The following is a 24,099-nucleotide window of genomic DNA, read 5'->3' as shown; positions in this document are numbered from 1 at the left end:
GGTCCACCTTCTGTGAGGAAAAGGGGGTTGGTTGGTTGGTTGGTTGGGATTCATTAAAACATCGCAGGGGAATGGTTGAAGATTGTGATGGCCCTGAGAGGAGGTAGAGAAGCTAATGGACAGGGAGCCCCAAGGCAAGGAAGCTGAATGAAGGGGCAGAGTGGAGAAAGTGGCTTCTTTTTTCAACACAGATTTTTTTAAAAAATTAAGATGTTAATATATTGTTACAATAGCCTGGTGCCTGCCCTCCCTCCACTCAGCAGTGGCCAGAGCACTTGGGGCCAAAGGCACACACACAGGGTCTGTGTCCCTTTGGAGAACAGAAGACACGGTGGAGACTGTTGTGCTTTAAGAAAGAGGGTTTATTCGCCTATTTACACCTTCAGTCTGCCTGAAGGGAGTCCACATTTTACAGCATGGTCCACAGCAGTGCAGGAGACTCTTTCATCTCCTTCTCCAAGATGGATCTCAGCCTTACTTCCTCCTCCTACCCCCGGGGGACCCCCCCCCAAAGTTCTATAACACCATGTATTTGTTTTTTTATTAAAATATTGTAAGTCACTTTGCGTTCCCATGGCAAAAAAGTAACTAGTTGATTTAATAAATAAGAAAAAGGAGGAGGAGGAGCCTGGAGGTAGGGGAAGAAAGAGGGAATTGAGACATGAAAGGGCAACAAGGATAAGATGAGTAGAATTTTATGTGGCAGATGGAAGGAGAAACAGAGTGATCTAGAACAGTGGTTTCCAAATTTCACATCCGTGGTCTACTTGAAAACTGCTTAGCATATTGGTGGACCACTTAATGGTTTTTCTGCTTGTTTAGCAACTGTAATACACGGTGCATTACAATTTTACAGAATTCAAACTGTAATACAATATAATACAATACAACACAGAAGAAATACAATTAAAATCAATATGAGTATTTAATGCAATGGATATGCCATCTCTTGTTTTCAGTAGCCACAGATCATGCCATGGATCACCTGAATGAAGTGTGTGTGTGTCCCCCGTGAAGTGCAGTTTGGGAACCCCTGATCTAGAAACATGGTAGAGAAAGGAAGGGGAACAAAGTAGGCAGTGGCCTGACAAGTCGTGGCCTGAGGAAGCAATGGGTGGTCGGGTCATGGAGTTGGAAAAGGAGGGCTAGAGACAGGAGGGTCTGGTACTTTACACAGGAAGGAAGGGAGCAGCCAAGGGGGAACTGGTTGCTATGTGTAGCCAGAGACATTCTACCAGTTATGGCTTCTGCTGTCACTGCAGCACTGTGAGCATGGCAAGTAGGGGGATAGGGACACAAAGACTCAGAAGCAGCAGAGGTGGTGTGACTGAATTTCACACATTAATTTTAAATGGCTGGCCAAATTTTGGTTCAGGCACCTCTAACTGATTCTCCTATTTGGTAGTGCAGTTTGCTGAAACCTGGGTTGAATTACCTATCAGTAACCCATAAGTTGGAATCAATGACATGAAATGAAATCACAATGAAAATTGTGATTTTATGTACAAAAGGATGGCATCTCGTGATCCCTTTAACATTAATGAGAGATTACTGTCATGGTAGAAAGGAATGCCCTGGAAGATCCCTTCCTTTCCAATGGGTGACTCATGTAAAGAGTTAAGGCGTACCCAGCACTCCGCTAGCATCGCTGTGCCATGATCACTTCTCTGCCAAAGGCAGGGAGTTCAGGTTGAATGCTTCAGGCTCAAAGGAATGAGGCCTGTAAGCCAGCTCCAGTTAGGAAGTAGGATCCAGAATTGCACACATTTCAGACCCTCCTCCACCTTACATTAGGGAGGTGGTTATGAACAAGGATCTTCTCCCCCTAACCCTGACTCACCAAAGTCCTTGCCTGTGAATCTTCTGAACTTTTGATGTAAGATGTATTTATTAAAACTGTCTTGATGAGACAGAGATAAGGTAAAGTCTTTGGGATGGGGTATGCTATATGTCAGCTTCAGATGCTCTGCTCTTGAACCTTGGGTGGGTATTTGAGATAAAACCTCAGTGGTTATCCCGTAATGGTGGAATGCCCTTCCTGTTGAGATCTGCTGGGCTGCTTTCATTTCACCTTTAAGCAGTCATAGAAGACTCCAGTGAGTTTTTAACATTTCTATTTTAATTACTCTTCTCTGCTCTTAATCTGAATGTTGTAAGGTGTTTTGTGCATCTTTTGATTAAAAAGTGGGAAATAAATACATAAAACACAAGCAATAAACAAGCAAACCATGGCACAACTCACACCAGCAAGAAATAACATTGGGTTTCTTATGATCACATTCCCTGACCCCATTGATCAATGATACTATGTTATATACTGGTTTTTAATTTAAATTATTTTTTAAAAATGAAATTATGTTAACTTGTAGCCAAAGCTCCTAATTCTAACAGAATATTTACTGGCAAAGGCATGGTAATCCCATTTAGGATAATGCTACGGTAGTCATTAACCTACTCAACCACACGTGAAGCTCCTCCAGTAACTACCTGAGAAATACTACATGATTCAATTTGTGTCACTGGTACAGCCACTTACAATACAAAAAACAAATACTCCTATCATTTGTATGTTATTTATTGCACCATCCGCTCTCATAGGGGTTCATACAGTCACCCCACAGTGAACCAAGATAGCAGTTAAACTCTTATTCACAGCTCAGCTGTCACAACAGTACATGGGCTAATTTCAGATCTGAAATATGGTATCGTTGCATGATCCAGGTGCTTGGAGAAAGCAGGGCAAATGGGCAGGCTACCTGGCTTTGCTGCAGTACAGGTCCGGCATTTGCTAGACCCGCTTAGATTTGCCCCCACTTGTCTCTGGGGTTAGGATAGCACAGGCCAGCTGCACAACATAGCATGGCACAGAGGCAGAGAAGGAAAGCACTGGTCATCAGGAGCCGCTGGCTGCAGAGGGCACGATCCGCCTGAGAGTGAAAGGAGTGCAACAGTGAATGCTCCTCCCCTTATAATCCAGCTTGCATCCTGAAGAAGCCCAGAATCCCCAGGTCCAGATACTGTCACTGCCCACATTCATCTTACCTGATCCAGCATGCTGGACAGGGCAGGATTAGCCTGGTAATGTGGCTGGTAACAAATTCCTGTCTCTTCTTGGTGCATGTCCCATTCCTCTATCACACATTTAGGTGGTTGTCTGGGGACAAGATGGGAGTATTGCATTAATGGGTTAAGAACTCCTTGAAACTAAATCTCTTGGCTCACCTGGTCTTGGGGAGAAGGGATGAAGGTGCAGTGATGCTAAGGCAGTTCTCATGGGAGACTGAGTTCGTGATGATAGTCAGGAAGTGGATTGATTCCTGGGCATCTGGACCTGTGGTTGGAGTTGATGGAAGGAAAGGTCAAGGGGAGATGGACATGGAACCAGAGTTCCTGAAATCTTTGGGAGGATGTTGCAATTGGTTAGATCACTCACCTTTGAGACCCAGTTTTTCCCCAGTGACTGTCAGACCTAGGCGTGTACCATTGGGAGGATCTGTACCATTGTGGAGGTCAAAGGTCAAGGCAACCATGACAGAGACTGTTGTAGGGGTCTCGGCAGTGGTTGTGGAGGGAGCTGGTGTCAAGGCACTTTCCTGCGTCTTATTTGGGATACAGAACATTAAGTGTGCCAGAGACTTTAGCAGAGAATTCCAGTCCTTAGAGATGAGGGAGGGAAAAGGGATGAGAATTGACTCTTAGTTGATTCTATTCTCTTGATTGCAATTTTTTCATTTGCTTCTGCCTTTTAAAGTACCTTTCCAATTTCACCCAATCTTGCCTCTAAAAATTCCCTTTTGCTCTTAACAGCTAGAAAATTGAAAGATGGGAACTGTATTTTAAAAGTACCATAAAACGTCTCAGAACACCTGGATCGTTGAATATTTCAGATATAGCTGCACCTACTAATTTAAAATTTTGTACTGTTGAATATCCTATTCTTTTGCTCCCCACTTCTTGTGATAGTATCCATTCAGGACTATCTTTTCAATGACAGTTTCTTATAGCGTATTTGTAAAAACCAACAACACCCAACCCTCTGTAATTCATGAATGTTTAGCTTGGGTCATTATGGTATGATAACAGCAGCCAACACAGGCAACACTATTTTTGAGAGCAAATCAATGCAGCTGTTCAAATTTGGGTAAATCTCTCAAGTCTGTTAGAAAATGGTAATAAATAAAAACAATTGCCAAAAGATAAATCACACAAGTCTGCCTCTGCAATGAACACCCAACATACCCGTCACAGCCCATAATTGTTAGGGACATTCTGTGCATTCCATCCGAGAAGATACCCAACCATCCTGAAAGTTTCAGTCAGAGAACCATTCAGTTGCTGAGCCTAAACAGTTAGTAAGAGACCAAGGAGAAGGTAGAGCACCCACCACTGCCTCCTAAAGTCTCTCATGCGTGCTTTACAACCACAACCCAATTCCACCCCCAGCATTTTGGTCTGATTTTCTACTTAAGGTGATCATCTCTAGCTCACCTCTTTGACATCGGGATTCTGAACATCATGTGACTGGATGTAGGCAGCAAAACCAACAAAGGCAACAGCCAACGAAAGGAGGCAAAAGAAGAAGGTGACCAGAGGTGGGTGTCGCTCCAGGCAGACACGCAGGGAGCCCAGCAGGGAGCAGGTGACCATGGTCAGCCCTAGGAATGAGGGTAAGAAGGTTGCAGTGTCATCCCAGCACTAGAAGAAGCTGAAACGTCTGCTGGAACAGCCAGAATCAAGGGGAACGAAAAGGCTGGCAGTCTGCTACCTATTCCCCTTTGCATTTTGTGTGGTACAATCATAAGCTTTGCTTTATTAAATAAATAAATTTTAAAAAGTCAAATCGTGTCCCAGAAATGTGAATGGAAATAACACCAAAAGATATTAATTCAATCTCATAAATTGCTCAGTGATTATTTAAATATTTAGCGTGCATGTGGTCTGGTTGTCTAAAGGGACTAAACTTGCTGAAAATAAAGTGGGAATTGGTTTCCTTGAGATTGCCCCTGCCTCAAGATCACCATGTAAATGGAAAGATGATATACTGCAACTTCGTATTCATTTTTTATGTGCTTTCCAAAATTACCTGTAGACATTTTGTTTCAACGAACATTTTTATCTGGACGAAAAGGTCTCCATCTTGTATTTGCTTTTAAAAGTATGTTAGTTGCTTATATTGTAATTCAGATTGAGACATGTGAAAGGTAATTCAAAAATTAGTAAAATGAATATATTTTGACTGTGGGGTGTTTTTAGACAAGTAACCACCACCCATGTGTATCTTGCCATAGTAAGGCTCTCAGGGAAGACTGTACTACATCTCATTGTTTAAATTAGCTCTAAATCTCAGCATTTGTGGGGGGGACTTAGAAGTGCCAACTTCTGAAATTTGCAACCACTAGATTCTTGATCATCTCAACTGTCTGGATGACGCTGCTTGTATGAAAGAATGTCGCACGCAAGGAGATACAGGTAAGGTTTTCCTACTTGACAGGTTTTCCTACTTCTCTATATTTCTGATGAAGGTGGCAAATTTCAACACAATTAAGTTGGAAAGAAAGAGCTGGAATTATAGGTGAAAGTTGGATATTTGCAACCCAGAGTTGCTTCATCTGCTCCACCCAACATGGCAATCTCATCATTGCCAAGTCTTCTCGCAGTGTGGTGTTATTTGTTGGGGATGAGGAAGGGGAAAAACTTTATAAGGAGGTTATTTTTAACAATCTCTGTCAAATCTTAAAGTATAATGTGCCACATGGTGTACTGTTGTTGATCGCATTGTTTTTCCTTTGTTTAAATAACGTTTTTTTTAAAAAAAGAATATGGGGATGCTGATCTTTGTGTGTGCCCTCAAAATTCACCAAAAGAGAGAACCCCCCCACAAAATGAATAAGCAGCATAAACTGTGGGAAACTGAACACCACATTTGTTTGATTTCTTAAGTTTTGTTCCATTCCTTTGTTACATAAGGCTTCCCTCCTTTGAGTCTTCTGGTCTTGTGAGACAGTTTCTCCCCATATTTCTCAAGAACTGCATGTGAATGCGTAGTTTCATGGCAGACTTGTTTTGTGCTGTATATCCCACAAATGTTGGTGTGTTTACATCACACAAACAACTTGCTAGCAGTTACTGCAGTGAACTGCTAGCAAGATCATTGTGCAGTATGTGATCTCCTGTACCTTTGCTGAATTGTATGTGAGGACAGGGCTGTTGTGCTCAGACCCTGCTTGCAGACTTCCGATAGGCATTTGGTTGGCCGCTATGAGAACTGGATGGGCCATTGGCCTGATCTAGCATTCATACATTCTTAACATACAGATTAGCCCTTGCCTATGCCCACACGATCATCATGAGCTCTTTTTAAGTCCACATATGGTTCCCTGTCACACTGCAAGATGTGGTGATGGGCACTAGCATAGATGGATTAAACACACTTTCATGGAGAATGAATGTGTTTTACCCTTAGCTATTAATCATGACAAGTGGAACCTGCAACAAAAAGTTGTAGTATGGAGGCTCCTATTTGGAATTCCTGCCAGCCAGCCATGCCCTTTTCCTGGATATTCCATTTTCCCTCCTCCCGCTTGTCCATTCCTCCCTCCATTCAACTGAGAGTCAATTTTCTATGGCCACTGAGCATGTTCAGTTCTTCCTGAATAACTCTTCCATGTGCACTCATCATGCACTTTTAGCTGCACAGGGATCCACACTTGGGCGAATGAATTTGCTATTAGTGTAAGGGAAGTCTACATACAAACTCCAAATTTAAGACATAGCATGCCTGATAATACTGTCACTAGGGAGTAATAACACATGACAGCTATTGCTTCTATGCCTGTTTATGAGCTTCCCAGAAGTGTATACTTTACCACTGTAGGAAAGGGGATACCAGACTAGATGGACCTTTCGCCTGATTCAGCAAAGCTGTTGATGTTCTCCAACACTGAAAGTTCTGCTAATGCCATTTTGCCTGGTGATCCTCACAACCAACTTCTCCAACACCCTCCTAAGTGTCCCAAGGTAACTGCTAAATACAGAACAATCAACTTATACACTTTCAAAAATAGAGTGCTGGACAACTGAGGGACACTTAGTCCTTTTTGATTTCTCACATCCCACTATGATCCACATAGCAGCCACCATGTCCTCAAAAGGCTAAGACAATCTGTATGTTGCCTCCTTCCCCCCACCCCACTGTTTCATATCCACCTCCTAGCATCTTTCTTCTAAATCACAGATTAAATGAAAAGGCATTGGCTGGAGGAGAGTTTAAGGCCGCCTAGAAGCCCTGATCTTAGATACGTATTGCTTGATTGAGATTGTGGTGCTGCTGGGGAGCAATAGTTGTGGTTTTTCTGGATTGCTTCCTACATCACACAACACACAGGAGGCAAGTCCTCCGTAAAAAACAACACGGTAAGCACATAAAGATTATCACATGTGGCAAGTACACTCCTGGTGGTCTTCAAAGCCTGTTTATTCAGCAACTATTCTACACATGTGATTGTTGCCCACCATTTTCTAATGTGGGTTGTACATTTCCAGCACTTGTAACAGGGGAAATGTCCTTCAGTGGTGAGGGAGAGGATTGTCTCCAGTGGTAGCTGTACTCGGAACAGACCCAATGAACTGAATGGACAAGACTATCTTAGGTTCAATAATTTCAGGTCTCCTTTAGAACTTAGCTGGATACAACCCAGAGACTCTCTTGAGCAACCTGTGCGCTCTAGTGCTAAGCTTAGGTGAGTTCTGCTACAAATTCAATCTTGGTGACACTAGACTGCTGCCCATGGAAGGAAAGGAAATGCAACAAATCCTCTTTTTACTTTGAAGTGGAGGAACATGCTACAGTTTTTGCTTAAAGCCATTTTGTTAAAATGATCCCACTAACTGTTCAACGTTGTAGTTGTGGCAAATGGCACGTAATTGTCAAAAGCTATTTTCTACACATTCTGTGTGTGTGTGCACAATATTGCATTGTGAAAGAAAGGATCAGCAGAACATGTTTGCAACCAAAGTACACTGGTTACTGCTTTGCACTATCACTTCAGAAGTCTCCCCTTGAAGACCATCCCTAGCAATTAGCGAGCAGGGCATTAAACACAATGACCATCATCATGAATGCATTTATTCTGTGTTCGGCTTCCCTGTCAATTGAAAAAAATATACTTTCCTAGAAAAATCTTAAATGTGGAAGGACAAGTGTTTCTGTTGTTTCCTTTCATAAAACAGCTCAGTGATTTATTTATTTTTAAGAGCAGGAGTGAACCATGAGTATGGGTGCTTCCTCTCTCTTCTCACATGCCCCATAGGAGGGGAAGATTCCCAGTTTGTTAAATCAGCTCCACTTGACATCTGAACTGAGAAACAGTGGTTTCAATGTCACTGACATTTCTGGTTTGCAAGCCAGGATAAAACCATGTCTGCCCAGATATGGAAAGTGGGAGTTATCAGATGCATTCAGACAGTCATATCTTATTAGTAATATCTTATTAGACTTATTAGAAAAATGCATAAGCTTTTTGCCCCTGAACACAGCCTCTTCACTTCCCCCTGAAAGCTGCAATTAAACCAGTTAAGCCAGCAGTATAGATTTCCCTTAAAAAATAGCCATTTTTGCAATTTTGCAAAAAACAACAAAAAAAACACAACTTAGTGTTTTCACTTTTTGAAATATGGCAACCCTACCAAACCAGGAAATTATGATTAGAAGATTCCTGGTTTTAGTGTGAAGAAAAGTATTGTTCGTATCTTAGCTTAATCAGACTGTCTAAACTTTTTCATTATGTGGATCCATGGTTACTGGTTTATATAAATCTCATGTCAGCCATTCTGCTTGAAATCCATGTGTTTCATCTTAAAAATCCCTGGGTGTCCAGATGAACCTGCAACACTGAAACAGCTTTTGGATGACACCCAGAAGACGATAGCTTCATGTAGCAAAGTAGCATAAAACCTGCATTTTGTATTGGAGAGGCTGGAGTAGCATGCATCTCCATGATCTTTGTTGATTTCCCCCCACTAGCATCTGGATACCGGACTAGCCAACTGAAACATCTTGAAATATTTCTGGGCATAGCTGTCAACCTTCCCTTTTTTTGCGGGAAATTCCCTTATTCCAGCGCTGTTTCCCGTTGCTATTCCGGATTGTTAGATATCCTGTAGACTGTCCCCGGGACAGGTGAGGCTGCTGATCCCTTATTTTCAAATCTGAAAGTTGACAGCTATGTTTCTGGGTGAACCTGATAGGATTACACAGAAAGTCCCAGAGAGTTCAGTAAGACGTAGTCCCAGGTAAGTGTGCATAGGATTGCAACCAGTGTACTTTCTAAAAGGCTAGAAAATTTGTCCATGAACTTCCATTTTCATTAGGCAGGTATACCATGTCTTTTTGTTAATGTTTTAGAGATAGAGTGGTAGTTATATAAATCCCTTTTAAGAAAAACTGTTCACTCTTCTATTTTACACCATCATTGGTTCAAGTCCCACTCTATGCTTTTAGCATAGCAATTACCTTTAAAAAAATCCCATCTCTTAGAAAATATAGCAGCAGGCCACTCAAAATCATAGCCTTTTTATTTGACATGTAGAAAACTACCACATACTAGGCATCAGCAATACAGGGTCTGCATACTACAACCAGGTCATACACACCCATGAAATTACATGGACAAATGCGCCTGCTTTGTTTCCCCCCACCCCCACCCCACTTTACACAGGGTTCTTTTCAAAATAGGAGCAATAAGCAGCCCTGATCTGGCAAGCTCTCTTGGTCAGTCCAGCCTCTGACAAGGGCACCCTTGGCCTGGCTGAAGCATTCTGGCTTTCAGCCACAGCGGGGCTTTCCAATGGCTCCAGCAACTCATCCCCTTTGATCTCACAGATATTGTGCAGGATACAGCAGGTTGCTATGACCACAGGAATGAGCTTCTCCCTCACATCCAGCCTCATCTGCAGGCACCTCCAGCGAGCTCTCAGGACCCCAAAAGCTCTCTCCACACACACACGGCACTTGGCGAGCCTCTCGTTGAATTTTTCCTGGGCCCCGGTTTTTGGCGCTGGGTACGGCTTCATGAGCCAGGGGCGAAGCGGATAGGCAGGATCCCCAATTATGATAGGGGTCATCGAAACGCCTTCCAGCACTGTTGGCGCCTGTGGCCCAAAAGTGCCTTCGTCCATGCTGTTGAAGAACGGAGAGTTGTGCAAGATGCGGGAGTCGTGGGACCTCTCCGGAAAGCCGACGTAGATATCAGTGAACCGGGATTTGCTGTCCACCAGGGCCTGCAGCACCATAGAATAGAAACCCTTGCAATTAATGTAGGAGTCGGCAGAGAACGGGGGACAGAGGATGGAGATGTGGATTGCATCGATTGCGCCAAGGCAATTGGGGAAACCCATCTCCTTGAAGCCCTCAATGATCTCCTGTGGGTCTCCCAGCTTAATGATTTGGGCCAGCAGCCTGCTGTTTATTTCCTCGCACACCTCTTCAAATATCGAGCAGGCTGATGAAATCCCCACCCCGAAGAGCTCCGAGACGGTCTTGTAGCTGTCGTGGTGCGCCAGCTTCCAGATAGTCATGGCGACTCTTTTCTCCACAGGGATGTGAGACCGCATGCCCGTGTCCCGGCGCTGCAGGGCAGGGCGCAGTTCCTCAGCGATGTACATCAGCGTGGACCGCGACATCCTGAACAAGGAAATCCAGCACTTGTCGTCCTGCTCGGAGTTGATCATCCGCTCCCACCATTCGCTGCACCTCGGAAGCATCCAGTGGGAGCGCTCAGATAAGGCCATCAGCTCGTGCTCATAGTGCAGCGCAGGGGAAGACGAGTACACCATGGTGACCACGGAGACGATGGCGTTCCGGTGAAGCCGCAGCAGGGCTCTCTTGCGGCGGACGCTGGCCGAGAGGATGCGCCTCAGCACCGCAGCCGACCTGCGGAAGCGCCTCCTCTGCAGAATCCTCGCTATGGCGAAAATCACCGTGCGCCTGTTGAGCATCCATTGCTGCACCAGCAACTGGGAGGTTTGGACGCAGGCAGCAACCAGAGCCAGGCACTCCTGCTCCATTTATCTGGCCGCTCTTGAAGAAGCTTGCAGAAGGCTCGGGAGGAAGTAGCGCGAAGGCGCTACGAGAAAAACCTTCCCCTTGCTACACCCTTAGCCAAGGCAGGGATGATGTCGCTGGGCAGGGACGAGACATCACCAGTCCTTGTGCTTCAGCCGGAAAGGTGCTGTTGAGCTGAAGGGCAATATATTGTAACAGAATCATATTTGTATTTCAACCGTGAAGGCCTTTTCTAAACAGCAAAATAGATGGAGCATAAGAAAATTATTCCACCACACTTGGGAAAGGTCCAATCTCTGCCCATTCTACATTCCAAAATTCATAAAGGTTTCAGAGTTGCCTATGGCTCTGTTCTGCCTTCCCCATCCCAGCTTCCCTCCAGTGCCCATAAATAGTCTTCCAGCTGACCACCCCTCAATGACATTGCTATATTACTCCCATAGTGTTCGTCTTACATCAACCCACACCCACCTCCAGTAACTGCCTACTCTCTGAAGCTAGGACTTTATCTCAAAACTGGTCAACCACCTGATATCTGATTTGTAACTTAATTGGCTTTAGAGGTTCAGCATCCCTGCTTGTTTCAGATGTGCTCAGCCCAACAGGAGTTACTCAGCAGTGATGGGAAAGCGCTCTATACATGCTCAGAGGCAATTAGGCTGAGTCTTGAAAATCAGGTTCTGAGGTAAATCCTGTGAGATTTAAAATCTTACCACTTTTCCAGAGCTCCACCTGCTCAAGTTTGTGAGACAGCTGTATTTTATTTCCCCCCAAATATTCCATTTGAACCATGACTACAGCGAAATGAACAGTTTTAAATCCTCTTTTCTGTGAAATGAGCAGAATGCTAATGTGTTCTCAGTGGTTAAAGCTCACAGAATCAGAGCAGTTCTGTTGGCCTACTGACCCAAATAATTCAGGTCAGTTGCTCTTCCACCATCCTTAGCAAAACGCCCAGAAGTCATTTAATGCCCAGCTTTGACTTACTACAAAAACAATGAAGAACATCGGGAACTGATCTACATGTTCTCTGCTACAATAACTCCCCCTTCCACAGGGAATATTGATTTTTCTCATGCAACACAGTTTTCCGTGTGTTCCCAGTACATTAGGGCTGCAACCCTGCACATCCTTGCTTGGAAGCAAATCGCACTGAACTCAGTGGTACTTACTTTTAAATAATAACATGGTTAGGGCTGGATGCAAACCACATAGACACACAGAGAGAGCTTTGGGACCCCATTACTGATAGAGGTACCAGCTTCAATTGCAGCCTGGGTTCCTACATAGTTCTGTACAAGCCACTGTATCTTCTAAATACTTATTTGAAAGGCAGAAGAGCCCTTCGTTTAATCTGATCATCATCCCATACTCAGTTGCCAAAGACAATGAAGAGAAGAAAGAACAGTGACTGGGCATAGGGAAGAGGGGAAGGGTGGCCAAGATAGTGGCATGGAAAGACAGTCTGGAGACAGAAAGTGGTTTGGTTTAAACTCTGACAAAGGATCTACTGGGAAACTCCTTACCCATCCCATCCGTCCCTATTTCTAGTTGTGGCCCTGCCTTTGGGAATTTGTTACCAAAATCACGTTAGCAATCACGTACTAGAGCTCTCATTCTCCAGCATTCATCTCTCACACACAAACACACACAGTTGAATCTATAGGTGTGTTTCATCTCAAGTGCACCTACATGTGCAGGCATCCCCAAACTTGGCCCTCCAGATGCTTTGGGACTACAATCCCTACCATCCCTGACCACTGCTCCTGTTAGCTAGGGATGATGGGAGTTGTAGTCCCAAAACAGCTGGCGGGCCGAGTTTGGGGGTGCCTGCACGTGTGAATGCACAGACACTAATGTGCAATGGGAGCACACAGCCTGCTCACATTACAACTGTAGAGGCGTCTTTTGTCCTGTTAATAACAATACCTCATATTCCTAGACTGCTTTCAAGTGCTCACAGTAGTTCACATGCATCATCCAGTTGTAAGTCTGTAAATCTGCATTATCCCCCAATACGGCAACAGGGGTGAGGTTGAGGGAGAATTGCTTCCCCAAGGCACCTTGTAAGCTCAGGGCAGAGTCCTGACTTCTGACTCATAGCTCAGTCTCTCGGGCACTACACTACACCAGCTTTCTCTTATTAAATTACTGAGGGGACAATTGTGATTTAAAAAACAACAACCATGGGTGGAATTCTGGCTAGTGCTAAGGAGAATGTTCTGTCTGCTGCTTGCTGGATGGAACAATTTCCCCTCTCCCTGTGATCTGTTCTGTGGGTTCTCATGATCCTTCAGAGCAGATTTGGGAGAAGCGTAAGGTGGGTGAAGCCCCATTAGGCTAGTGGAAGTCTTTGTCTGCTAGTGAAATAGGATAACTGAATCCTGCCCTATCTTTATGAAAACTGCCTGCTCAGCTATTGAGCCTGGGGAGGGAAGGCCAAAAGGCAGCATGCCATGTGCAAACCAGAGCCCCCTTGCCAGATGAGAACTAGTCAGCAAGGCTTACTGTTATTTCATGGTTCAGTGGTAGCACCAAAACAGGTTCCCGGCAGGTTAAGCTCCCAGCTCAAAATAAACTTTTGGGTTAGAGAGAAATATGAGTAAGCACATGTGGAGATGGTTAGTGTGGTACAGCAGTGTTATTCGTTTAATACATAATATCCCACCTTTCCTCCAAGGAGCTCAAAGAGGCATACGTAGCTGTCCCTGCATTTTATCTTCACAACAACCCTGTGGGTGAGGTAAGGCTGAAAGACAGTGACTGACCACCCTGTGAGCTTCATAGTTGAATGAGGATTTGGATCTTGGTCTCCCCGGTCCTAGTCTGGCACATCACCCACAGCACCACAGGATTTGGGTTAGGAGATCCAGGTAGAAACTTTCTTAATTGCAAAAGTCAAGCATGGTGAGAAACAATGATGTGGCTGACTGACTTCCAAAGTGACAAGAAGAGTACTGAAAACCAGGATTGCTTGCTATGAAGTGCTTTAGGAATAATTAATGATAATGGAGAAATTCAGTATTTCACATGGAAGGTAGACATATAACTTTTTTTTCAGCTGTGCACTGAGAAAAAAAATGCATTCACTTGTAAATAGTCTAAGCTCCAGAAATATGGGAGTGTATTAATCTTTCTCAATGTATGCACACAAGGTTGCAATTCCATGCATACTTACTAAGAAATAAGCTCCACTGTGGGACTCACTTCTGGGCAAAGGATTGTGGCGTGCATAGGATACCAATTGTGACTTTCCCTGACTGAGAGGTGCCATCGTTCAGAGGCAAAGTCAATATTTGGCATTCAGAAAATGCAAGTTCAACCTCTGGCCATGCAGCGAGAAGCGTTCAGCTTGAGAAAGACCCTGGAGAGCAGCTGCCAGACAGAGTAAACAATACAAGATGGACCAATGGGCTGACTTGGTGTGAGGCAGCAAACGAGGGCAAAAAACCCCCTATTTTATCCCGCAAGGGGCTACATTCTTCGAAACCTAAATCCTTGCGTATTTTCTTCCAAAAGCCAACCTGATAGCTGAACAAAAGGATTTAGATGAGAATAACCAGATGGAGAACAGACCCAGGGGGAAGAAATGCAAGAATGGCACACAGTTAAGAAAGGTGCAACCTTATCTTACCTCCGTCCTGTTCTCTACTGCCCTCCAGGCTGGCGCTCAGGCGACTTCCCCTTTTACTCGAGGATTCTGTCCCTTTAAGAGGCAGCTGCGCACACCCATTTCCTAACTCCTGCAAAGGAATCCTATCGGGTATTACTCTCGCGCGCAGGCGCAGGCGAGACTCCTGCGCGCCACTCTCAATCCGCGGGCGAATGGGCGCTTTGGAGTGACGCGCTGGCGCGCACGCGCCCCGCGCTGCCCTCCCGCCATAGAAACAGTGCCGCTCCCTATACTGTAAATCACGTCACCGATTTAGGCCTCGGAAGGGAGGAGGTCGCGCGGCTTCCCGTATAACGGCTGCTCGGAACCATAGAGGAGTCTTCCGAAGAGCATAGAGCTACCACAACTACTGGAAGCTTTGAGAACCATTTTGGTCGAGGGCAAAGAGTACTTATTTATAGATCATTAATATATTGTATCGTCAAAAACGGTTTTAGCTACATTTAGGTCAACTCTTTATGAAATATTCGCCTTTTAAAAGAGGCAAACCAACAAAGAGCGCATTTTCTCCTCCCCCTCCCCAGTGCAGGTCAGAAACAGTAAGTTATATGGCTCGTTTTTTGTTACTTGGCTACTTGTGTTTTTAAGCCCAGAAGAGTAACTGCAAAGCAACCCAGGCTCAGGTTTGTGTAAAAGGAGGCTCACGTTCAAATAAGCAAGCAATTCAGACCGTGCGATGTTTACTTGGACCTATCCCGTTGATTTTAATAGCATTTCGAGGGCGGGGGGGGAGACTGGGCTCATAGCTTTCTGTATTTTTCTACGAAGCAGCTGGGCTAAGAAAGTGTTTTGCCCCTATGAAGGCTATCAACATTGCACTCTTACCCAACAGGACACAGATGGCTCCTTCCTTTGGCTTTCATGATAAATTGTGGTGGGGATTTATTTCACACACTTCCTCATTACCACTGCAACTAAGCATCTTTACTGAGAAGCCCATTGTGCTCTGTAGGCTTTACTCTTCAGTAAATTGGCCGCATCAGTTCACTGGCTTTTAAGATGGCAATCTTGTTTTTAAAAGTGAGGAGCTTTTTTACAGTGGCAACCAGCTTAGAAGCTCAGCAAATGAGAATAGAAATAAAGAGTATCGAACCATTAATTAGCATTTAGGTAAACCAGCGCTGTACCTCTAAAAGATGCCTAGAAGTCAAGTTATGCTTAGCATAATCTCTTCATTATGCTGGCAGAAGACGCACTGAGCAAATATTTTATTTCTATTAAATCAAGTTGATCAAGTCACATAATTTCAGTAGAAATCACCCCTGCCTTCTTTAAGACATCTTCTGAAAACTGTTTATAGACAAGCCTTCACATTTTTTTCCTTTGTGACCAACCAGTATTTACTGATGTTTTTAATGATGCCTTTGGTGGTTTTATCTTGTATGTTGCATACCACCTTGTCAATACTTATGAGAATGCAGCTTATAAATTCTTCAGTGGATAAACAAATAAAACTATTTCTTAGCCATATAATAATAGTTCCTTGTGGTAAACCTCCCAAAGCTTTTCCTTTGTGCTTTCAAAAATTCATTCACGTTTTTCCATCTCTACCCCTTAAAATGATTTCCCTCCCAAACCATTTTCAGTGCCTTGAGCCACATCACTACCTACCCCATGCTGGTAACACACCTGTGTAGTGATGAATAATGAGACACTGACAAGGCAAGAGAAGTGAATTTAAATAAATTCTTTTTTTGCCTTTATTTTCAGGGGAATCCAGAGAAATTAAAAACCATGTGAAGAAATTAAAAACCAGAGCATTAAATCAGAGAGAAATAGAGAGAGAGCAAGAGAGAAAAAGAGAGGTGAGGCGTTAGCCCCACTGAGACAATTTGAGCTATAACAGCAAAGGGAGGGAGGTAGGCAGGTGGCAGAGCTTCCCCTTTCAAGATGCTTGGGCTTCTCCAGTCTTCAAGGGGGGTGGGGTGGGCATCTTGCCTCTCCCCATGTGCCCCCCCTCATGTCTTAGCGGTGCTTCCCCTGGGAATTATTGAAGTTAACCCTTCCCATCGAAGGTGTCTGTGTAGACCGTCACTCTGCTAGGATCTAGATGGAAAAAGAAAAAGTGATGGCAACAGGAACAATGCCTTGAAGAGAGATATGCCATAGATAATGTGTACACACACACACACACACAAACCCCTGCCCGAAGCCCCACTCTTCCCCCCTGCTATCCTCAATGGTTGGCCACAGAACAGACCCTTAATTAATCTGCTCCCACATATGCAGCTCTTTTGTGATTTGGTTGAACTGTTTAAGGCAGCTCCATATCCAACATCAGATAGTTGTAGATTTCAGCAGCTGTACTTCTCTTTCCCATCTCCCATCACACAACTTCCTAAGGCCCAGTTTATTCACCTCCCCATACTGCACAGAACCAATCACCCCAGTTTTTCAGATAGCATCTACCTGCTCCTGCCTGCTACTACATGAATAGAAAACCTGCCTGGCTCATGGGCCTAGGCTGGCAGTGGCACTTGTCTTCAATGTCACTGTCTTGAGTTCTCCAGGCAATGATGTGGGGTCAGAAGCATTTTCAAAGTGTAATTTTAAAATTGTGTTAGATGATCAAAAGCCAGCACCTCCTACCAGTTAGGGCTTCAAAGCTATGGAGCACATGCACTCAAACACATCTAGGGCACAACATTAAAAAGCAAACCATGAAAAGACACAGTATTAAAACGTAGAATCAGTGCCCCTCAGCTTCTGAAAGCAATCCTCACAAAAGGCTGGATTTTTTCAAAATACGAGTGGTCAGATTAAATTTGTGGGTTTTTGTTTGTTTTTTGCATGTGTGGTACAGTAGAGAGGGAGACGCAACTGAATATATGGCAAGGATTGGAAACTATGAATTACACACCCACAATTCTTAAGGGTCACATCCCTGTCCCACATCTGCTCCCCTCCACTTCACATTGTTGTACATTACTGCAAATCTTAATACCCCCTTTAACATGAAGCTATCCAGCCCACTGTTGAGCCCCAAAGGTCATATTTATGAAGCCACTGATTTAGGCCCAGGCACCTCCATTTGCTTACCTTGACTGTGTAGCTCCCATATATGTCTCCACTCTGTATTAGAAGGGGGAAAAGGGAAATTAGAAGAAGCCAAGCACTGTTTGTAAATAAGCCCCAGTGCCCTAAGACCCTCCAACGCAGCTGAAGCTGCTGACTTCTCAAGACAATGCCCCGAAAGTTCAGCCACACTGAGAAAAGTTGGGGTCTCAGTGCACTGAAGGTCATATGCCCATCCAAACCTTTCCCCAAGCTGCATAAAACGGGATGTGGGAATCTGTGCTCTCTGGAGCAATGCTTAAAGTTATGAGGGAGCTAAATGATATCCATCTATAACTACCTCTTTAGCCCAACCAGGGCCTCTCTTTAACCTTCTAAAAAAAATAGCTGACAAAGTAATCAGAAAAGGTAGGGATAGGTTGTTTGATCATCTTCTTCCCAAATAAATTCATGCCCTAGTCTGTGGAGCAAATGTAAACTATAGCAGAATTCAACCTCAAAGCAGTGAAGAGATTGTCCTTTATTTCTTCTGACAGCCAATACTACCCAACACCTCTCCACTTTCATGAACTGCAAATGTTCTTTGTGCTGTGTGACTGCCCCTTCACTCACCATCTCCATAAACACCCCTAGCTTTCCAAATGAAGCATTTCCTCGTGTCCTCCATCCCTTCTCTCTTGACTATGTTCAGCTACCTATGAGACAGCTCCCAAGCCTCAACACACATGCACTGGTTCTCCTTCCAGCACCTTACCGTCCAGATGGTAATTTTTTGCAGCCTGCCAGTCGCTAACTTCCATTTTCTCCCAGGATGCTCCAGCATCTGCATCTCGTTCATCCACGTCTGGTGCCGTCCCGCCACCCCCTCCATGCCCGGCCCCCGGCTCGTTGATAAAGGAGAGGCCCCACTCATTCTGAAAGATGGCTCCCAGGTGCTGTCGCCGACTGCTGTCAGACGGCGGGGGGCTACTTGGGGGTGGCGCCAAGACACAGTTGGGGAGGCTATTGGTGGTGCGGACGGCTGAGGCAGGAACATGGCAGGCTTTCCCCGGTTGATCCAGGTTCTCTTTCAGCTTGCTGGCATAAGAGATCTTGGGGATGATCCGGGCACTGCTGCTATCGACCGGGAAAGCGGGAAGTGGCCGGAAGAGCGACCATGTTTCCTTCCCAGAATCCTCGTTGGCTGTGTTGGCGGCACTAGATGTGGAGGCAGGCTTCTCACTGGCTTTGACGGTGCTGCCTCGTTCGGATTCGGGAGACGACGACGGGGAGGGTGGGTCGGAATAGCCGCGGCGCCGGTGCTGCCACCGCCCGTTGGAGATGCTCTCAGGAGCACAGTGGTGGCCGTTTGTGCTAGGTCCCCATTCCTTGCGGTCTGAGGGGCTGCCTCGGTAGGTCTTGCGGTACGCTGTAGCATGGAAGGGGCGGGCATGGTAAAAGCGATGAGGGTAGCGGTGGGGATGGTGGGCAACAGGAGGGTCCCGCTCAGACAACTGGAGATTGCGGATGTTGAGGCTGTTGGAAGGGCTCAGGGGAACACTGGGTTCGTCAGCTATCTCAGAGGGAGCAGTATACCCGTTGGACTCCCAGGCACCTGAAGAGGAAGAAGAGGAAGGGTGAAGACCATGCCTGTCTCACGTCCCTTTGTCACCTCTCACACCTAGAATGCAAGCACCTCAGAGCAGCAACCCCATTTTTTATTTTGGCAGGTGGGGAGCTTACGTTAACTCTTGTCAAGTGCACCATCAACAAAAATGGTACCTCAGCGCACTTCATTCCGACCCTTCCAAAACACCAAAGACTGCTCAGTTAGTGTTTGGAGATTTGGTAAGAAAGTTGGGGGATTAAAAGGTGCTTAAATATGACATCTAAATATTTGAACATATTTCTGGCTTTCATTTCTCTGGAATGCAGACACATTCACCTCTCACAGTTTGGGGTCAACAGGTCATAGATAAGGCAGAAGATGCCCATGGGGTTAAAATACCCTTGAGGTCGTTTATCTGGGGTGTGCAGGTGGCTAAAATCTTCACATCAATTAAGAGATTTCAAAACCCCTGTCCGTGCTGCTAACTCAGTCAATTCCAAAACAGTGATCTTTAGTCAATAAAATGGGGAGGGGGATTCCTCTTCTGTCTTCTGATATTTATTAATGAATTATAAACTCTTAAGACAAGTACAAGGAACCTTTTGCCCTCCACAAACTGCTGAACCACATTTTGCATCTTTATAGCCATGCTGACAGGGGCTGATGGAAGTTGTAGTTCAGCAACATCAGGAGATCATATGAAAATACCACTTCTGAGGTTGGTTTAGCCCACTCCCCGCTTTTCTGGTTATTTAGCATTCAAAACATTCTGTCTTCAGGTTTCCAAGCTTCTCTACATTGTGATGAGCAAAAGGGGGACGGGACGGAACCAGAGGTGTTTATGCTGAAGAACTCAAACCTATGAGATCCCTTCTCTCAAGCCCTAACCAATTTCAGTTTCCTCAAACCCTTTCCCAATAATTCTAGGATCCCATCCTGTAAGCCACTGAGCTCTGGCCTTGCTGCCCAGAGAATTAAAGAGTCCTCGTTTTCCCATCTGTAGGCCTTCATTCCTCTCCTAAGTATACCCCAGGAGTGTAACAGGAGGAGGAAAAGGATATGAAGAACATGCTACTTTTTCCAAATGGGTATCTAGTAAAGAAGCACGGTGACAGATACTGTAATCACTTCTTCTCCACATCTTTTCAACAGGGAAGAGAAGATGGGGAGCATAGAGGGTGGGCATTCAGGGCTCTAGGTTCTCAGGATGAATGTATCTCACCCAGCACTGAGGTGCACCCACCTCTGGAACAGAAAAACATGCAGAAAAAGCATGACAGAAAGGAAAAGGGGAAAGCCCAATCCCAGTTCAGTACAACACACCTTCTCTGGAGACCTGGCTTGGCCTGTAGCCCAGCTCTGCTCCACCCCCTGCGTGACAGAAAGAAGGTTTTATTTTCAACATTTAGACGCATTAAGGATAGCTAGAACTTAGATGCATGTTACAAAAGGCAGTTAATCAAACCAGAGCCACTGAATTAATAACCAAATAGGACCCGCCCTAGTAAGGAAAAGGAAACTGAAACTCTGGGAAGGGAGTGTGATCCAGTAAGCTGAGATTTATCAGGTAAGGGGCAGGTCTGCATGATTCTGTGTAGATGCAGCAGCTGATGGTTTAGGGTAGGATTTTCCAACATGGGTTGTCCAATTCTTTTTTTGGGGGGGAGCAGGAAACTTAGCTTGGGGGATGGGGGTTCACAGCTCCACAAATCAGGTAGACACTATAGGGCTGAGGTAAAGGAAATTGAAATAAGGATGCGTTCTAGTGGTGAAAAAAGCATGCTTGTCCCAGGAGTTCAGTTTAGTTTTGGACTAAATGGATAACAGATGCATGAAGGAGTTTGGGGTGTGTGTGAATGGATTGATAAGGGAAAGGATCAGCTGAGGACTTTGGGAACTAAAGGAAATATTTCAAAATGCTAAGCACCAACACCAAAGCTCTGGGTGCCCAAGAAGCTGGGTTTTTAGTAGCCAGTCTTGAGTTGGCGATGGTGAAGGGCTGGGAAACTTGTGGCTCTCCAGATGTTGCTAGGCTACAACTTTCATCATCCCTGACCAATGGTCATGCTGGCTTAGTGCTCATGGGAGTTGGAGTCCAACATCTTCTGGAGGACCAGAGGTGACTTCGTAAAAGTGACTTAGAAGATAGAATACTGGATGCAGTTTAAGTTACCTGTCCGGATGCGGTTGCTGAGGTTGTGGCATTTTTCCTTCTTTCCACCGAGGAGACGCAGCTCCTCCTCTGGGTTGCGATTTTCATCCATTCCCAGCTCCTCCTTCTGCATGGCCTCTGACTGTGTGTGATGCAGATCTCAACAGCAATAGAGCTTCGAGGATGTGGAAGGTATTCCTAAACCCCAGAGTCCCGACTACAGTCTTGCTCTCAGCCTCCTTTTCAAGCAAAACACCACAGCGTGCCCAGCGACTCTACTCTTCCTCTGTTTCCCTGCAACTGCAAATTAGTAGCCTGTGCCTGAAAGCTATTCACTCTCTTGCAGCGGCAAAAGTCACCTCGGTGGCAGAGAAAGTTGCCAGGTACCCTGCAGAGCTCCCCAACTTCTGAAATGCTACAGCAGCTTAAAGGACCAAAGGAAACTACTTCTATTTGTACTTACACTCCTTTCCACCTCTGCAGCTTAGGCTTCAACACCCTACGCTGTATACAAACACCTGTATAAAACTTAAGGAGGAAGTTTCCCCCTCGTTTTCCGTTTTAGCTGTCTGTCTGCCCTACGGTACCCCACCCACCCCAGTTAGCGCTTCTCGGCTGAAAAACCAACCAACCCAAGGATCCAGCCCCAAACGCGGCACCTCCCTACAACCGTAACAGAGGCTTTCTTCCTTAGGAGCAGCAAAAAAAGCTTTTTCCCTTGCTTACACCCCCACACTCGAGGCGACTCCCACCCACCCCGCAACCTTTGCTAACAGCTTTGCTGCCCGGTAGTCTTTGCTTCTTTTTTTTTTAAAAAAACCCCACCAGCCCAGATCTACCGCCCCCGCTTTTGGGGGTCGCAAACTTCCTCCGCAGCCTTTTCCAACCTTTTCGGCCTCCCTTTCCCGGTTCCGTCAATTGGGGCCCTTGTTTCGTCAGAGCTCAGATAGCTCTAGGCCCAGCCTGACGCTCTCAAAATCACAGCCAGGAACCCTCCGCCTGAAGGGGGATCCTTTTTCCTTTTTTTAAATTAAAAAAAAGAGAACCTCCCCGGGAAGGCCCTGACTCAAGGAGCCCCGTCGCTTCCGCCCCAAACCCCGGCTGCCCGCTTTGCCTCTGGCCGGCTGCCCCCCAACTACAAGGCGGCCCCCCTGCGCTCCAGCCCCGCTCTCCTCCCTTCACCTTCCTCAGGCCCAGGCGATTCAGCCAAGCCCGCCCGGCACATTCACCCAGCCAGCCCCCGCCACGTGACCGGTTTCCCCCTTTGGCCTCCTCTGGTCACCTGATCCTCAAAGCGCCGTAGCTTCCGGGGAGGTAACCGTGCCGCGTGACCCGCCCTCTGTCATGTGATCGCTTCGGCTGTCACGTGACCAGAGGGAGTTGAAAATTTCCCTCCTCCCTCCTCTTTGCTTCTCCACTCCTTGACCCACCCGCTTTCTTTCGTACATTTGGATTGGTTACGTTTTTCTTAAAAGGACCGTGTGCTTTCCCACCCCACCCCCGCCATATAATTTTATATATTTTCTCACATATAGGCTGCTCCCCGTGCTGCCCTCGAAGAACATTATGGAAAGGGTGAGACCTACCTGGCCAAAGTGACCTACTCATAAACCAAAGTGAGTAGCAGCCACAGGACTCTTGCTTCGGCCCCGCTCAGTCCTAGGATTTCGCACCTGTAAGGATTTCGCAACTAAAGCTGCAAACCCTGCCACGTCTGCGCCATTAAATTGAGTGGGGCTTACTCACAGGTCAGGATCGCAGCCCTAATGCTCCCCACCTTCCAATCTCGTTTCCTTTTGTGTCAGGTGTTTTAGATTGTAAATGAGGCGACCATCTTACTCATTACCGGTACTGTAAACTGCTTTGGGTGCCTTGGTCGGCTGAAGGGTAGGGTAAAAATACTTCAAATACCATCGTAAATAATATACTTGGTGGTGACTCACATAGAGCTCATTGGGGCTTGCTTTTATATATAAAAATATGTAGAGATTGTTTGCAGATTGATTGCAAACTACAGTGCCCATATAAGAGTTAAAACTTTATCACTTAACTGCAACACTAGGTATTTCATGTTTAAATAATAATAATATAGTAATACAAAAAAACTGCAGAGATACTGTGCAGCACTACTAGGGTAGGCATTGGGTCATTTTGTAAATTTGTTTCAGTTTTTTATACTGTTGGGCAATTGCTATTAACAAACCTAAGCACAGCCTAATTGCAGCTGAGAGAAGACTAATTTACAGCATAGTAATCTAAGGTTTGTTAACTTCATTCCCTCAAGGCCAATATGGTTTTGCTACTTTAACCCTTGACAACTTGAAAGGTGTAGATCATTGTTGAGGATTAAGTTTTTGTATCATAGCTGCTTATATTTGGAAGAATAAACAACACAGGGAAAGAAGCTACATAAGATGTTCTTGCACAGGAGGATGCAGAGTTAAAATGCAGAAACTAGTGTAAGGCTCAGCTGCCTATTAGATTGAGATACATTGTAAACAATGGGTTCTGCTCTGAATGGGCAAAAGCCTTTGTTTAATCCTAGTATGAGAATCTATACTAGCAACGTACCTCTGCCTGACTCTTCTTCCCTGGGTACGAGACGAGAT

The 24,099-nt window shown here is 45.3% G+C and overlaps 2 protein-coding genes and 1 long non-coding RNA gene across 5 annotated transcripts; 1 reads left to right on the top strand and 2 right to left on the bottom strand.

The window, feature by feature from the left end:
- Positions 1 to 341: 341 nt before the first annotated feature.
- On the bottom strand, positions 342 to 14,884 carry TMEM219 (transmembrane protein 219). 2 transcript variants are annotated; one of them, XM_083581903.1, is made up of 6 exons: positions 14,697 to 14,884; positions 4,489 to 4,655; positions 3,434 to 3,656; positions 3,223 to 3,331; positions 3,043 to 3,154; positions 342 to 2,927 (listed from the first exon to the last, which is right to left on the bottom strand). In XM_083581903.1, the coding sequence occupies exons 2-6, from the start codon at positions 4,645 to 4,647 to the stop codon at positions 2,799 to 2,801; spliced, it is 732 nt and encodes a 243-aa protein (XP_083438029.1). In that variant the 5' UTR covers positions 4,648 to 4,655; positions 14,697 to 14,884; the 3' UTR covers positions 342 to 2,798. The 2 variants fall into 2 exon arrangements, with proteins under 2 accessions (XP_083438029.1, XP_083438028.1); XM_083581902.1 differs by lacking the exons at positions 342 to 2,927; positions 3,043 to 3,154; positions 3,223 to 3,331; positions 3,434 to 3,656; positions 4,489 to 4,655 and adding an exon at positions 9,556 to 11,236.
- Positions 14,885 to 15,039: 155 nt separating this feature from the next.
- On the top strand, positions 15,040 to 16,874 carry LOC310747490. The gene is made up of 2 exons (XR_014540926.1): positions 15,040 to 15,264; positions 16,446 to 16,874. It is a non-coding gene; the product is annotated as an uncharacterized lncRNA (long non-coding RNA).
- On the bottom strand, positions 16,408 to 22,769 carry LOC310747484 (uncharacterized protein). 2 transcript variants are annotated; one of them, XM_083581904.1, is made up of 5 exons: positions 21,512 to 22,755; positions 20,662 to 20,709; positions 18,505 to 19,344; positions 17,775 to 17,807; positions 16,408 to 16,781 (listed from the first exon to the last, which is right to left on the bottom strand). In XM_083581904.1, the coding sequence occupies exons 1-5, from the start codon at positions 21,621 to 21,623 to the stop codon at positions 16,732 to 16,734; spliced, it is 1,083 nt and encodes a 360-aa protein (XP_083438030.1). In that variant the 5' UTR covers positions 21,624 to 22,755; the 3' UTR covers positions 16,408 to 16,731. The 2 variants fall into 2 exon arrangements, with proteins under 2 accessions (XP_083438030.1, XP_083438031.1); XM_083581905.1 differs by lacking the exon at positions 20,662 to 20,709 and having other exon boundaries at positions 21,512 to 22,769.
- Between the last annotated feature and the right edge of the window lie 1,330 nt (positions 22,770 to 24,099).

This window comes from Podarcis filfolensis (genome assembly GCF_964270895.1).
Source record: "Podarcis filfolensis genome assembly, chromosome: 13".
NCBI classification, from domain to species: domain Eukaryota; kingdom Metazoa; phylum Chordata; class Lepidosauria; order Squamata; family Lacertidae; genus Podarcis; species Podarcis filfolensis.
Note: the sequence above shows the minus strand (reverse complement) of the source record. Positions and strands in the feature narration are given on the sequence as shown.

Bases quoted from the DNA above. Each gene is read 5' to 3' on its own strand.
- TMEM219 (XM_083581902.1), bottom strand. From the start codon at position 11,064: ATGGAGCAGGAGTGCCTGGCTCTGGTTGCTGCCTGCGTCCAAACCTCC.
- LOC310747484 (XM_083581904.1), bottom strand. From the start codon at position 21,623: ATGCAGAAGGAGGAGCTGGGAATGGATGAAAATCGCAACCCAGAGGAG. The intron at 19,345-20,661 runs GTGTGTTGTACT...CTTCCTCTTCAG, and splicing joins AAGCCAGGTCTCCAGAGAAG to GTGCCTGGGAGTCCAACGGG. The intron at 16,782-17,774 runs GTAAGCAAATGG...TTTTCCATCTAG, and splicing joins ATGGGAGCTACACAGTCAAG to ATCCTAGCAGAGTGACGGTC.